This window comes from Anastrepha obliqua, chromosome 1, assembly GCF_027943255.1.
Source record: "Anastrepha obliqua isolate idAnaObli1 chromosome 1, idAnaObli1_1.0, whole genome shotgun sequence".
Lineage (NCBI taxonomy): Eukaryota > Metazoa > Arthropoda > Insecta > Diptera > Tephritidae > Anastrepha > Anastrepha obliqua.
In genome coordinates, this window is record NC_072892.1 from 135,328,652 (window position 1) to 135,345,711 (window position 17,060).

At 35.7% G+C, this 17,060-nt stretch overlaps 1 protein-coding gene across 8 annotated transcripts in view; it reads right to left on the minus strand.

Annotated features, from left to right (window-relative positions):
- Positions 1 to 14,033, minus strand: part of LOC129236232 (uncharacterized) — a 58,906-nt gene extending 44,873 nt beyond the window's left edge. For 7 of the 8 annotated variants that reach the window (XR_008581638.1, XR_008581637.1, XR_008581635.1 and 4 more), the window contains exons 1-2: positions 13,804 to 14,033; positions 2,087 to 3,350 (exon numbers count right to left, since the gene is read on the minus strand). Coding sequence is in view for 4 of the 8 variants with exons in the window: in XM_054870491.1 (XP_054726466.1) it covers positions 2,087 to 3,245 (1,159 nt within the window). In the remaining 4 variants the exon portion in view is untranslated. Of the gene's footprint in view, positions 1 to 2,086; positions 3,351 to 13,065; positions 13,086 to 13,803 lie in introns of those variants that run through there. The other variant, XR_008581636.1, reaches the window with a different exon arrangement.
- Positions 14,034 to 17,060: the final 3,027 nt, after the last annotated feature.

Below are 17,060 nucleotides of genomic sequence, written 5' to 3' on the forward strand. Positions count from 1 at the left end.
TGTATGGAATTGAAAGCGATCTCGGTATTTGCTAGTTAATTTTTTTATTTCCCCTTTTATTAAAAGAATTTGTGTGTTCCGATGAATTTAGGCATTCGTCACGTACTACGGAGTGTTTACTAAAGTGCGTAGGTTCTTGGACGGGAAAAGTTGCAGAATTTCCCAATTTGAATTAGATGCTGTGCCCCACAGTTTAATTTCATAAGTCTAGAATGGTTTAAGTACAAATTTGTAAAGGACAAGCTTCTTATCCATTAAGATGGGAGATTTACGGTTTAACAGCGAGTACATGTTTCGAAATACAGCGCCCGGCACTCGAAGTATAACCAATTAAAAAGGCCACAACTTTAGTTTGGAAAATTACTTTTATTCAATTCAAAGTAAAAAATGTGTAAAAATAATACAAAATTAAGAATCAATTCTGGTTTGCTCGATTAGACCAACTTTTGCCTTGACTATGGCCTTGAGACGCTCCAGAAACGAGTCGCAACCTGCCCGAATGTGACCTGCAGGTATTTGGACAGACCCGCGGACAATGGCTTTGTTTAACGCCTCGAGACTGGTAAATCTTTTAGTTCGGACTTTGCTCTGCAAAATGGCCCAAAGAGAATAGTCCATCGGATTCGCGTCTAGTGAATTTGAGAGCCATTGTGTAGACGTTATGAAGTTCGGAACGTTGGTTTTTAGCCATTCTGGGTTCACTCGAGTTTTGTGAGACGGTGCCGTGTCCTGTTGAAATGTCCATGATCTGCCCTCGAAATGGCTGTCAGCCCACAGCTTCAAAGCAACGTCCAGAATACATTTCCCGATAATATTTCGCATTTACCTTGACGCCAGGCTCGATGAAAATGATTGGAGTGCGCCCATCTGCGGTTACAGTGGCCCAAACCATTACCTGTGGCGGGTACTGCCTCCTGGTGACCAACCGATGACTCAAATTCTCGTATGAACGGTCGGTCAAATAAACCCTATCGTTTTTACGGAAGTTTACGAATTGCTGAATTTGAAATTTTCTAGTCAGAAAACACAATGTTCGGAAATTGACCGCTTTCGGTGAAGCGAAGGAACTCCTTCGCTTTCTCAAGTCTGACTTGTTGCTGATTTGGTGTGAGATCATGCGCTGTTTGGATCTTGCAAGGCTTGACTTTCAGATCAGTTTTCAGTATGGGACGGATGCTACTGTCAGATATTTTCAGTTCTTTCGCCATTTGATTGACACTTCGTCGTGGATTTCGCTCAAGTCGCTTCTTCACTTTTTGAACCATTTCACGTGACGTTGCAGTCTTTTGATGACCACCTTCATGACCACCTCCATAATCGTCCGGTTTTGTTTTTCAATAGCTTTTTTACAAAATAAAAAAATTTTTTTGAGAGATGGAAATCTTTATTTTGGGCTTTACGCGCTCTATTGCTCCATCTGCTTGTAAACTGCAGCTGTCTAGTTCACAAGTGTCAAATATGATTGACTTACGGCGCATTTGTAAAAATTATAATATAGATCTTCCAATAGGCTGACTAATTTTAGGCTACCTTTTATAAAATCTCTCTGATAGCTTGTTTTATCAAGCAAACCCAAATAAATTAAACAAATTTACTAACGAACACAAATGATTAACTGTAAGAAACGGAACTGAAAATGATTCAAAGCGCTCATCTCTAGCCCCGTACATATCTGAAGAAAAAAATTGTGTGCAACATTCTCATTTTCACCTTAATAAAATTCACACTCGTAAATTTGATACGTATAGAAGTCAAGGTTTTCACAATAATTAGGCGAACATAAAAGCTTATTTATGTGGCGTAGATACTTCAAAGGTTCTTAAAAATTGACAAGCACGTTTTAAGTGGAAGGTAGAAATCATGTAACAATACAGATGCGAGTAGCTATCACGAATGGATAAATTTTACGAAGATGATGCCGATAATAGAATATTGATTTTTGCATTATCAAAGGCATGCCTGGAGAGCTTTTAACTTACTTATGTGAGTACGCATATGTATGTGTAAGTGCATACATGTGCATGTAGAACTAATTAAATCTGAGCACAAGTGCAAGCACGGATTTTCGGGGGGCACAGTTACTTACCAAATTCAGGCGTAGTAGTTTCCGGGCTCATACTAAATGTATTCACCGAGAAGAAATTGTCGCCATCATCGCTGTGAACAGTCGGCAAGAGAAAGAGAATGAAGGCAGCATACATCACATATGAAATTGTAAAAGGTAAACGTGGATTCATGGCGAAAATTATCTGCGAGACTGGCCTTGTGCTCAAGCAGGCAACCAGCGATGTACTGGGCGCAGCCGAAGATAAAGGTTGCGCTGGAGGCAGCGATTTGCGTAGTGGCAGCCTTTGCCAAATTATTGACGGCACCGCTGGTGTACTCTCAGAAGGTCTCACATTTTGCTGATTGTTATTACAATTGCTGCTCAAGCCACACAATACCAGCGATTCCTGTATACGGAGCATTTTCACAGCAAACGATTGAATGTTAAGTAAAGAAGTTGCGAAACCACTGATTGACAACCAGAAAACCGTTAGAAATGGTATTGTTAGGAATGCATTGTAATTAGTATTGGACGTAGTTGTCGGGGGCACACTTTTATTCGAATCGATGTCGTCTCGATTGGACCAATGGGAGCTTTTGAAAATCGAATTCATTATGTTAACGTTACTGGCTATTTCACATTTACGACGAGTATCCTTAAAATCGGTGTTTTCGTTATTTTGTGTTAAAGCTTTCGTAGTGTAAGTTATATTTTCGTTAATTGTACAAACTACACATTTATAATTTTCTATAATGTTTTTCTTTTCGCGTTTTATAGCATTGCGATTGTTTTGATTTCTCATCAGCTCATAACAATTGCGTGCATTGTATTTATTTTTGTTTCTATTTGTGTACGTTTTTAAGTAGTTGCTGTTGTATTTATGATGCTCTTCGCTACGGTTCTCTTCGCTAATACTCTTGCTGGACCACAGTGCAACAATGGCTATTCGATCCTCAACAGTGGCAACATTTGCGGCAGCATCAACGATCACAAAAGCATCAGCGCAAGCGGCAGTTGTGAAGAGAGCGGCAGCAACAGTGATAATTTTAAGCGATAACAATATTTGACATGGACGTTGTTGGTCCTCACACCATTTGCTAGCATTTGAATTGTGTTTTTTAGCGTCTTTACTACGACTGCCGGCAGCAGTGGAGACGAAAGCTTTATGCTGGGGCTTTACAGCCCCATCTGATCTCATATTACGTCGTCGTCGTGGTCCTCATCCATTCTGTTGGATTTTTATAACGAAAAAAATTCTAGAGGCCCGTCTTCAGATTTGCAGTTGGTGTACGCACATGAAAATCTACAAAGTGATTAAAATAGAAAATAAAAGTTGAAATAAATTGAGCGTTCAAATATACGGCCATATAAATAACAAAAGGTAAATATTTGTATAAAGATTCGATAGAGCATTCATGGCTAGTAAAAGATGACGTTTCCAGTAATGAACATAATTGGGCCCAGTGCACTAAATTTAAAGTACCCAGAGCATTTCATTATCGCTATTCGTTTACAATCTCTCTACCATTTCACTATTTCTCTATAACTTGCAAGATGATAGATTTACAGGGTTTGCTGTTGTTGTTGTTGTAGCAGCATAAACATTCCCCATACATACTATATGGGGAATGCTGCTGAAGAGACAGTCCTTGGCCGGATATAAATCTGGGTCGTTCCGGTAACGTAGAACCGACTGTCGTGGGAACGTACAAGGTTTGCTCTTTAACTATGGTGAAAAAGAAAACTGTAAGGGACACCACGGCAGCCACCTCACTTGGAAGATTCGGGAACCGAGTTCTGCATGTATTCACACACTTGTCCAATCAGTCGATGTTCAGCCAGCAACGAAGTGCCCATTGGCTGATTCTTTTCGTATATCATCATTTTTTTTTTTTTTGAGAAGCCGCCAAAAAATTTTATTTTGCTCATTCCTTCGATTAATTATTAGATTTACCATTACTTTAACGAAATCGGCTTGATTTTTTAATTTCAGAGGATCCAGATCAAAGATATAGAGGTCACCGCAAAACGTATTTTGTGAGAAGAGCTCACGGAGATCAGCTGTAGCTCCTTTCCAAATAAATATTTATACTAATACTAAGTCTTCGAATAAAGTTAAAAGATAACAAAAGATATGTGTACAAATTTTTAGATCAATAAATTTAAAAGTTTTCTCAAAAAAAATTCGGGTACATTCGGTTTTTTCGGCCTTTTAACTGTATATAACCCCTTAATGTTTGATCACTCTCTGTGACTTCTCTCTACAAAATACTCAATGAAAGAAATTTGATGATCACTCGATCGAGGATTTCAGTTAAGCTGGAGTTCATCCAACCCCGATTGTAACATGTCGTCATTTTTCTAGAAGTGAAGAAATACAATAATTCTCACATTCCTTTTGAAGCGAAAAAATGAAGACTGAATTCTTTCTATCTAAATAAAACCATAAAAACCACAACCCAACTTAAGCTTCCATTTCTATTATTTCTCTTGGCTAACTCCCGATTTGAACTATAACGAAACGTGTGGTTGTTACTGTAGCAGCACGAACATTCCCATTGAATACCATGAACATTGGTATGTCGGGAAATGCTGCTGGAGTGACGGTCCTTGGCCGGATCTAAATACGGGACGTTCCGGTAGCGCAGAATCGACTGTCGTGGGAACGATGAAACGTGTGGCTTAAAATATTTCTTATCCTTGCCCAGTATCCGCATCGGAAAGTGTATTTTATCTTAACGGTTGTCATTAGTTTCAGCTGACAGATGCTTTAGGGGCAAGAAGGAGAATATAGGTTAAGTTAGGTTGTCGCGGTTGTAATGCGGCATGGTAGATTTTTCCTTTTGAAGTTGACTTTAAAAAAAAATTAGAAAATCCCTAAGAATATGCTTTTGAATATACACCGCCGCAAACCCAATTTCTGGGCAATTTTCATGCCTTTCAGATGCAAGAAACTTGCGGTTTGCTGCCAAAGTTTTAGCGAATCACGCTTAAATAGGGCCACAAACATATTAATGGGCACATACTGGCAGACGAAACGCGTAAATAAATAATTTATACGTATAAATAAACGCCTCTTTTTAGTTCCTCAAAACCGCATTACAATTTAAATATCTAATTCAACTTAGCCCCATCCCACGCACATGCCCATATTGTAATAAATTTAAGAATTGGCCTATAGTCAACAGGCGTGAGGAAATTAGAGGAGGACGCACAAGCACAGTGCACCCAACCTCTGTTTTTGTTTTAGTTTTTTATTTTTTGGTTTCTGTATTGTTTTGGCTACTACTAATTTTCCATTGGTGCCATTTAGACGGGAAAATATTTGACTTGAAGATTATGGAGAAGTACAGTTTTTATTTAATTTTTTTTTCATCGCTTTAAACACAACTGGAAAATTTTCCACTTAATTAGAACTTATTAAAGTCATCTAGGTAATCTATACGCTTTTGGGTTTTGCGTTGCCCAAACAAATAATTAAGGTTGGTCTACCAACTTTAGGAAATTAAATACGACCAAATTTACTTTGGTAAATCTGATATCCAGAGCAGCAAACGGAAATTACAAGCTAGCGCACACCAACAAACAGCGCGTTTTTTCCCTAAAAAACAAACAATACCCTGCTATGCCTGCGCATCAACAAACATTTTACGCAGCTAGAAACAGTTTAGATATGTCAGTGTAGTATACAGTGCTTGCGAACCAAAATCGAACCATTCCAAATAAACGTTAAAGTAAATGAATTAAGCTCATTGTTTACTTTTTTCTTGTTTTTAAAATCTTTTGTGAAAATTGAATTAAAATTTAATTTTTTGTTTTAAATTAGCATCAATTGAAAAATTTAAAAAAAGTTATCGATGTAAAATTGAAAAATCGTAAATGATAAATTGAGTGTGAAAATTTTTTTTTATCGGAATTGCGTGTCGGTGAGTTTAGACTCTAAATGTGCGAAGTAAGTAAAAATATCTAAGATATTTAAAATTATGAAAAAAACTTTTCTGAGGTATTATGGACAGCATTGTGCCCATGTGAAAGAATAAATGGCAAATAGCTCAAAGTAATGAAGAATGGCAAGTAGCTTAAAGGAAGGCAATCATTCCTAGAGTCAGAGTCCAAAAGAGAAAAAATTCTCTTACTAGAAAACAAATTAAAGGAAGCGAAAAACGTTTAACCAATGCGGAGGCACGTCTCATCATATTATTGATAAGCTACTGCACACTACAACGAAAAGACATGTATTGTGTACCTTAGCACGGAAATACCAAGGTGGTGTAGCCTTTTCCTTCTTAGTGCAGGACATTCACAAAGAATTTGTTCTGAATTTTCAGTGCCCATTCTACATAATCGAAACCAATTTTATTTAATTGATATCCCAGGCTACAGGGGCCTGTTGAGAGTCTTTAGTCTGCTCTGCCCAGCGTAAGTATAATAGTTTATCAAAAAATCCGGTGTTAGGAATTCTTTCGCTTGTCGCTGACCAATAGAATTTCGCCAGTGTTCAACGAATTTATTCTCACGATAACTCAAAGAAAAGAAATAAGTGTTAAATACCTAAGTATATTTTTATAACAATAAATAAGCTGATTGGACTGCAAGAAGCGCCCCCTAAATCTCTGCGGTAAAAAATGAAACAAAAATTTGCATTCTCATTACAAAACGTTAAGGTTCGGCTGAAATATGCCAGATAACACCATAATATAATAGGTCTAAATTTAATCGCATTCAATCCGCCGGGAAAACCAATCAAAGTTACCGTGTTGAAGAAAAAGCAAATCACAGTAACGGTAACGACACGGTGTGGGGTTGCTTCATGTGGTGGCATGTTGGACAACTGCAAATCATCGTTGGAATCTTCGTCTTCTTCCTTATTTGCTATTCGTAATCGAATATTAGCGATTATAGAATTCTAAAGTAATAAAATTTTTTTACAATTTTTTTTTGACGTGATAACGTCTTATAATTCGATTTAACAGGCTGCACGCACGAAAAAATGTGTCGTTACCTTGCTCATTAGTGTTACCTTGCTCATTTGTCGTTACCTTGCTCATTTGTCGTTACCTTGCTCATTGCCGTTACCTTGAATGAACTGCAAGCGAAAGCGCGGAACGAACGACAAAGCAAACAAAGCAAACGAACGGCAACGTTCGACATCTTGCTCTCTCCTACTTAAGTGAGCGTATATGTATATGTATGCGCATATGTACATATATAAATTCACATACTTGTATTTGCATACGCCTTCTTCCTGTGTGCATGGTATTGAACCATTTCTCTGTTGAGAATAGGACGATGATAGAAAAAGTAGGAAATGAAAGGGAGTGTTTCGAGTGTAAAGTGTCTTGAAAAAGGCAAATCGATGATGGTGCCTCTTAGTGTTGTTGACTTATTAACGTCTGATGCACAATCGAAATTGAAGATATCTTTCATGAATTTGATAAATGTTTCGTCATTTTTTACGTTTGTGTAAATGTAACTTGGACTATTCCATTGCAATCCCATTTACCTCCTCCTCTATATCCATACAAAATATCTATCAAACAAATAAAATTAAAATTTTCTTTTGAAAATTCCAACCCTTACCTTCTTATGACGTTGTCACGTTAAACTATCGTCAGTAAACTGACTTTACAGACAACCTCTTTTTTTAATACAAATTTTGAATTATATTTGAAAATAATTCGCGGTCTCTAGCTGTTTCCAAGAGGGAACCCACACGTTGTATACAGATCTACACTGCCTTATGTTCCTCAACCAAGAAAACTATTTATGCCCGATACCTCTTCGTTGCATCGTTGGAATACAAAAGAAGAATAAGTATCTGCACAATTTAAAGACCGGCTACGCGATTTATAGATAACAGGACTATCCTGAAGAAGATATGTATGATATAATATTCCAACATAATGACGACCATAAGCAAATGCCATATCGTCAAGAAATTGTTGAACTGGCAACCCTTTAATGCAGTGACCTGTTCAAGTACTATACCGAAGTCCTCCAAGTAGATGCGATCAAATAACATCTGGGTGGCAAACAAAGCTCACTTTTCGGGAAGCTAGCAGGATAAGGTGAACCGTGAGGAGGGCATTCAAGTCCTTCCTAGGTTAGGCAGCCTTTTTCATCGTAGATACGGCTACGAGTGTACATTTGTCTTAAAAAATGGCTCCATTTATAAAAGTGTCTGCTTCTAGAAACTGGATTGTACTCTTGGCTTTGGACTCGCTTTATAAAACTCTCTACCAATGAAAGTGCACAAAAATGCTTGTATAACAAGTTCTTCAAATCTTAACAACCTCCCGACCAGAATGGTGCATTTATTCAACAGTTGTATGTCATCAAGAAATTTATGGCTGTCATCACCACAGTGCAGGAAATGTAATGAACTAGGCACGGCAGTAAAAAATAAGCGGCATTGGTCTCGGCGCAAACCAACAAACGATTACATAGCCATGTAAGAAGAGCGCATAGATCAGAAACACTCGTATATTCTCTCTAACGAATAGTGCCTTTAACCTTTCACGGCCGAAAGGCACTGCTACGGGGGCATAGTAGTACTTAGGAGATAGAAAACGAAAGGCCTCGTACATGAAAATAATTCAGTTTTCATTTCATTTATTTATCATCACTGTAGTTTTCTTTAACAAATATTGCAACTTTGTACATCCCTGGTTTGTTGGTCATATAAAATTAAAAATCAAGTAAATATATTGAATTCATATCTAAATAAATCAGTTTAAATGTTTAGTTAAAGTTTCCATTCTTATAAACATTTTAGAATTACACCTAACTTTCCCTCGTCTTCTGGGCGATTTTTGCAAAAAAACTCTCGGCGCTAAAAGGGTTAAATAAGAGCGCATTCATATTGTGAGTTTTAGAAAGAAGATAGACGCATTTGCAAAAGAAATAGAAACAAAGAAGAAAGATTTAAAAAGGCTTTAGTGGGAGCTCTGACCAGATGATTGAGATGTTGACCAATGGGGAAATAAGCCGTAATATCTACATGATAGCTCGGTAGATTATAAAATGTTTCGCAACCAGCCTCTAGAGCATGTTTCAAGTGTGAAAAAATTGTCTTTTCACTCAATTGTGAACAGAACGGAAAAAGTGGTCATACTAAACTCGAAAACTCAGTGGAATTCGAATATATATATTTATATAATATATATATACTAGCTTTAACCCGCGGCCCCGCTAGCGTAGGAGTGGTTTTGAGGGATTTAGGATATTTTTATAAAAGAATTACAAACAATAATTTCATAGAAAATAATTTTTTATTAATAACCATAATATACAATACCCGGCATTCATTGCTATGCCTCGTTGAATAAAATCAAAACAACCAAGCAGAAAAATATCAAGCAAAATTATTTTAGTTATTTAGTTTTAGGCCGACTCCGAATGCAAGACACTTTTTTTGAGAGAAGCTGTTTCAAGGCAAAAATACACTCGGAGGTTTTGCCATTGCCTGCCGAGGGGCGACCGCTATTAGAAAAAACATTTTCTTCATTTTTGTTTTTCACGAAGATTCGCACCAATTCAGTCGGCTACGGTGGCCGCGTGGAATACGAATAGGCAATGCAAAGTCTGACTGTGGCAAAGTAGGAAAAGCTGTGAGGAAGCTCAACAATTTCAATACTGCAAGAACAGATGAAATGATGAGTTTCCCATTGAGCCATTCATAAATTCATTGTTGAGGATCTTTTAAAGTGGTTGAATATATTTCTATACGGAGTACTACAGAACTAACTACAAGTAGTTACTATCATATTATCATATATAATTTTATATAGTATAAATCGTGTGCAAGATTGAAGCGCACCCTCAATCGATTAATTGGGCCACATAAGTATGGGTTTCAGAGAATATTTGGTGAAATATCAATGAGCGAAATTCCAAAACTAATAAGTAACTCTCTGATCCTTTTTGATGTCAGAGAGGTTTTAGACAGCGGAATTTGTGTCATGAGATTTCTTTAATGACATGATGGAAAGGATAAAGAGATGGCGCCTATCGTGGAACGTTACTTTGCTCTCAGCAAATTTGACAATGAGTGACGTCGTATTAGCACCAGTATGGCAGATTACCATTTTTCGTAATTACTCAGTTTTATTTAATATATCTTTACTTTTTTTAACGTCTGCTCGCATTACCCGCGTTTGTGGTTATTGTTGGTGTCCTTCTCCTTTCTGCAGTCAAATATCTCTCTCCCTACTGAAGTGTTGCCAGCTTGGGATATAAAAACGCACTAAAATGCCCATTTAAACAAAATAAAATACCAAATTTTTATTGAATTACTCAAAGAACGTATGCGTAACAAATTTTCTTTAAAATGTGGATTTTTTAATTTAATGTTTTATAGTTATGCACAATTTAATTTATGAGTTTTTTGTTAAGAGAACGACTTTCTTGCTATATTTGAGGTTATGGAACAAGATAATGTACTATTTTTGTAAAAATGCCGTTATAGTTGCTTCAGTAGTATTTTGATGCTTATTTTTAGTATGAATACACCTCTTGATGCCCTATGTCGCACTAAAGATTGAGGAATGGAAGAAACGATTACACCTCTATGGTTTTAATTCGCATTCAGTAAATACAAACGCTTTTTAAAATGTAAAAAGGTTTTCAATGTTAAGAAGAGGTGAGAGAGGGACATTTAATATTCTAACATAACCTTAAAAGGAGCAAAAAATTAAATTTTCACTTTCAAAATATCAAATTTTATAAGAACCAACAAATTTTCATTAACACTAAACTCTTCTCCGAGTGACCTTTTTTAACATTCTTTTGTTTATTAATAGGATAGCTTTAAATTAAAAAAAAAAGAAACAAACGCCAAACTTAAAAATTTTCGCATTTTGGGTATAAAAAAGCACAAAATTTATTGCGAAGAGCAAATGTTTGGCAACACAGCACAACTCAGCTAATGCTACGTCACGCACTCTCTGATGGGCGCACTCTTCTTTCTATCATTCTTGCTTTAATGTCATCTTGAAGAAAATATGCAATTTAAATTGTAGAACTAAATCGCCCTGATATCATCGCACAAGAGCTCAAAATTGTTGGTCATTATTAATTATATGCACAACAAATTATACAAAGGAGGGTGAGAAGGGTAGTAAACAAAAGCAAATAATGAAAAAAGAACTGGTTTTCACCACGACAAATATAAAAAAACACATTCTATTTTTAATTAATCACCTTCCTCCCTCCGCGAACAAAAACCACACCATTATATACGGCACCTGGCGCTGGTAGTTGAGGAAACCTGTTCCGTGCTGATTTCGGGTTTTTTGTTTTTTGGCATTGTGGAGCACGAGAAAGAGGAAACGAATAGTTGAATAGTTTAATAGTTGAGTTCAGTCAAAAGTACGCAGGTTCTTATATTGCCAATCAAAACAAAAGAAATTTCCACTTTGGCTTTCCCCGGCTATACATCCTGTCATGACGATTACTTTTCGTTGTCATGGCATGAGTTTGTGTACTTTTAGCACGCATGAGACCCTTGGGTCGTGACGCTATGCTTCATTATGGAATCAAAGGAATAAATATTTGGTCCCTCGTGTCAATTTGACCACAGCTTCGTTCATTTTGTGTGGGAATTATCAAGCACAATGAATATGTTTTTTTTATTCTGTACTCATTTCGCAATTTATTTCGATTTCTTTTCCATAAATATACGGACTTCTCTGACATTTCCGTGCTTTATTGCTTAAAATTATTATTTTATTTATGTTAAACCAAATTGACATTTTTGCCAGGGTCTACTAATGCGTATTAAAGGCCTGAATATTTTTCAAATTGTTCAGAAACTCCTTCGTACCAATAATTTAAAGTGGGAAATCGGCTTAACCGCTGACACTTCCTGTTTAAAGCAACAATGTTGAGGACTTTTGCGAAGAATGAAAGAAGTACGCTAGAATACGCAGCTGCTACTCAAACCACTAAAATTGCGAATAAACTCATAAAATTTCCCCGCACGTTCGATTTGATTTGCAGTGAAATATTATAGCAGTGCCGTTAGAATCATGGCGCCTTCTATTAGTGCATTAACATCTGAATCACGCTGCTTTCAATAAACATTTCAGCTTTGTTTTGCCTTATGAGTAGTTCATTGAGTCAAGTGGCCCAAGCCATTACAGTTAGCTGACCGATTAAACACAAATATTTACGTATTTGCGATGTGGAAATATTAGAATAACAAAGAGAATTTTCATGCACAAGTGTACGCACGCATATATGTACATGTGTCGGTGCTATATATGTACTTGTATATGTGCTTGCATTATTATTCATAAATTCGCTAAATAAGCACTAAATACACTACGACAACAGCAACAGCAACAAAAACAACAATACAATCCTTAGAGGAACAAGAGTGGTGGCCACTCTTCATTTATAGCAGGCCAACTTTCATTGTTCAAATGCACGCACCGACATACACACACACACCCGAACGCATAAATGTGTACGTAAATACAAATTTATAAGGCAACTGAGCGAGTGAGTTCTCTCCTCTGGAAGCGTCGTTAAACCGAATCGATACGAAATGTTCACGCATGTCACCATTGCTGCTGTCACTGCTTCGCATAGAATGTCCTGCCTCACGGTTTTTTGTCACGCTCATGCATTTGACTTCGAAAAAATACCTGTATGTGAACGATACTCGTATCATACTGCAAGTAAGAATAAAGCGGTGGTACAGTAAATTTAAAATTCATACAAACGCACACACACACAAATTTATTTCCGTTTGCAACAAAATTGCCTTTATTCTGCTGCCCTAAAGTGGCTACGTACGATAGTTCCTGTCGGCATTCTAAGGTAATAAAAACAAATATATGCAAGTGGCCTTCAGCCTCCAACTACGCCCAATTTTATTATTGTACTCATCTCGTGAGTGCAAAAAGTTCTTTTACGCTACGGTTTCCATCAAAAAAAATATTTGCTCACAATTTTTTTACAATATTTTTCAATTTTTGATACACTCCGTAAGGAAAAATAGATTTCCAACTTACACTCCCGGTGGTATTCTTATTACTTTGTCGTATTTGTATTTATTTGGAATAAAAATTTTCATTAACTCATTGCAATAATGCGATTTTTTATGATTTTATGTTTGTTTTATTCTGGTTTTCTTTTCTTTTTCTTTTATTTCTTTTTTTTTTTGTCAAATTATTGATTAATTTTCCGTTTATTAGTCACCACTACACATTATAGTATCAATAGCGAATAGTCATGTGGCGGCAACTACGCAACAACAAACACTCACAAAGAAACAGTCGCAATCCCAAAGTACTACCACGTTTTATAAACTGCAATTGATCTTTATAAGCCAGACGAAATCGGTTGAGTGAAATATTTCTATGCACACATACATACATACATTACATACCGACGTATTTATTGAGGAATAGTCGACTGCTGAAAAGAAGAGATCCCTTACACAAACACACATACATGTGTACATGGAAAATATGTGACCTAAATATTAATCACATTTTATTTCAGGCTTTGGTCCAAAATTTCGCTAATTTTCTTTGCTCAACGTTCTTCAGCACAATTGTAGTACTTCCATGCATTTATTTGACTTTTAATAAATATTTTTTCGAGCATCTTTCAAATATTCAAAATTTCAAAGTCCTTTTTATAAGTGAACATAGATTTTTGAATGAATTTCTTTCCTCATTTAAATATATTACTTTAGAATCCAGTAGAGAATTATTAATTTATTTCACAAGACGTGCGTGTTTTACCTTATTATTGTTGCTGAAATTTGCACAATATTCACGCAGCGATCGAATTGATTTTTGCTTAATTTTTTATTAATATTTCACAATTTTTTTTTTATTTTGTGTTTTCTTTGTTGCTGCTCTATATTCTACTTTGTTATTTTTCTCATTCTATTTTTGTTTTTGTGAATGAACTATAAGCATCCGCTACACTTTCGCGACAAGTTAAATCTCCTTGACTATGCAATGCGGTCTGATTTGATTTCTTTGTCGGTTTGAAATATTCGCCAGTTCCTTCGAATTCATGTTCTACTTTCGTCTCTCAAAGCGATGCTTTTGAATAATATATGCATTGGAATTCCAACACGTACAGAGCGTATGGAGAACAGTGCACATGTACACCGTGCCTAGTGTTGTAAGTCCCGAAAGCAGTTGGTGAAAAGCACACACAGAAATAACAAAAAATGACTTGCATGAAAAGCCATATCTATAAATTCGAAGTACAGCCAAAAAGAAAATACAAGGTGGCGCAAAATTAATCACCTCATCGGAAGATGTGTAATTTTTCAAAATGTCATATTTGACATTTGAGAGCCATACAGCTGCAGCATACAAACAGAAAAGCAGTGGAGCGCGTAAAGGTCAAAACAAAGACTTACAGCACCCAAAATCATTTTTTTACTATATTAAAAAGGTATCAAAAACAAAATTGGATGATTAATTTTATACCACCTTGTATATATATATATATATATATATATATATATATAATATATAATTGTCGCGTACACTCTTTTTGGCTGTTTGGCCGAGTTTCTCCTCCTATTCGTGGCGTGCGTTTGATGTTGTTCCACAAATGGAGGGACCTACAGTTTTAAGCCGATTCCGAACGGCAAATATTTTTATGAGGAGCTTTTTCATGGCAGAAATGCACTCGGAGTTTTGCCATTCTCTGCCGAGGGGCGGCCACTATTAGAAAACACTTTTTCTTATTTTTGGTGTTTCATTTGTATATATTAGATATGGCAAAAAGGAATACATTATTTTTGGGTTTATTGTCCATCTTTAGCTCCTGGGCGATGCTATGACTACTAACATTTAACTGGCATGTTAGTAGTCATAACATGCGATTATTTCTCTAATTTTATCGACATTTTCAACATTGCCAACATTTTCTTTAAGGGGTTACATGGGTTTCGTCGGGTAAAAAAAGGCCTATTTTCAATATTTTTTTTTCTGTGTAAAAAATTATTTATTTAATTCAAACTTTTTTCTGTCGTATAGATACATATTTAAAGAATAATTTCTGAAATTTTCAAAAATAAAAATTAAAACTCCTCCATTATGACGTGATTTCCGGTGATCCCTCGGAAAAAAGGTGCATCCGCGTTGTCAGCATAACTCCTGACAGGATCAATGAAAATGAAAAAACAAAAATAAGTGTTTTAATTAAGACCATAAACTCGTGCTTGAACGAAGGAAAGCAAATAAAAGTAAAAATTGGAATTTTGACATTTTTCCAAAAAAATGAAAATTTCGGTCAAATTCGCTTGACATTTTGTTTTTTTTTTAAAAAGTTGTAATTGAAAAACAAAAAAAATCCTTCGTCCAAGCACGAGAAAATTGTATCACGAACACCTATGTAAAATTTCATCAAGATCGGTTAAGTAGTTTTCGAGAACATTTGACAACCGACTTTGAAAACACGGTTCGGAGAAAAACGCATTTAAAGTTTTGAGTAACAATAAAAGTGGCTTGGAGCGCACACCTTCCAAAGGCTGTATCTCCGAAACTATTATTCGCATCGACTTGAAAATTTAGGATAATATTACGGAGATGCTGTAGAAATTAATAAGCCAAAAAATCGATTTTTTTAATCCACGAAACCCATGTAACCCCTTAACATCAAAAATGCCTGAACGGAATCGATGGAGCCAAATTTGCTCGTAATTAGCTGTTACAGTATCCGCACCAAGAACATCATAAGCACCATCCACAATTTCAGGGGCCTGGCTTGCACTTTCGCCTTTATCAAAGAAAAACTGTAAATGTGCCGAATTTTCTCTTTTCGTTGGATTCCATTGTTAACACCCTGTAACTCACAGTCAAACAAAACACAGCACAAACACTTTTTTAAGTGTGAAATGCCACCTTGACAACGAGCATAAACTTTAAATTGTTTGATCGATACTTTACCAGATATCGATCACTACAGCCATCTACCGAGAAAATATTTCAAAAGCCAGAGAAATTCGACTTAATGGGCCACACAGCTCTAAAATTTGAAAACTTTGTTGTTGTTGTTTTTATGAGCTTAAATAATAATATCGGTCCTAAACACACTATATAGTGGTGTTTTCTTTGGAGCGTCTCGCGTTGGAAACCACTTTTTTCAAACCGAGTAAACAGATTACTTGAACGCTTAAAAAACTTAAATTTTTGTAGTTACTATGATTTCAAATTACATTAAACTAGGAAATTCCTAATCATTTTATTACTAAATCTAAACTTTATTTTTAATAAGCATTTTACTACTCCCTTTTTAGGTCAATACTGAAAATAATTTTCCGAGGTGCCAAGGTGGTAATTATTTTTTATTTATACAATATAGTATATATAATAGCCAGGATCGAAGTTTAGGGAATGAAGGAAACAAGTTGGTGGGTAATTGCACTTGTTTTTATTGAGTGATTTCTTACATAAATATTCTTAGTACAGTCACTTGAATTAAAAAAAGTTTGGTATCGCTCTTTGTCAGCAAATTTTCGCGAAAAGGCAAATACATTTAAATAATTCAATTTTTTTTTAGTTCTGAACACAATAGTCTTACTAATTTTTGTTTTAGTTTTGTATTTTTTTTTTTTTTTTTGTATTTTAGAGAAAATATTTTTGCCTACGCTGTTTGGACAAGTGTGGTAAGAGAAAAAGTTCACTTTAAATTTGCACAAACGGCTTATCAGTGCACAAGTCGCCCACATTGGCTTCACCCGCACCTCAGTGGTTTCAACTGGGGGTAATCTCATACTTAAATGCTTATATTGTATAATATCATATATGTAATGCAGTACTCTCGGAATAAAATCACTATAATATGTACTTTTAGTTTAGCGATAAGGAAAGTTGTGTCCACATTAAACCTAACTTATTAAATTATAAACAAAATTTCTCGTAGAAAGTTGAGCTTTATTAAGCTTCGATTGTAAAAAATGTTCGCAGCTGAGTTCCCCTAATTTCAAATGCAAAGTAAGGCATGTGAGTGATAAGAAACTACAGGAATAGCC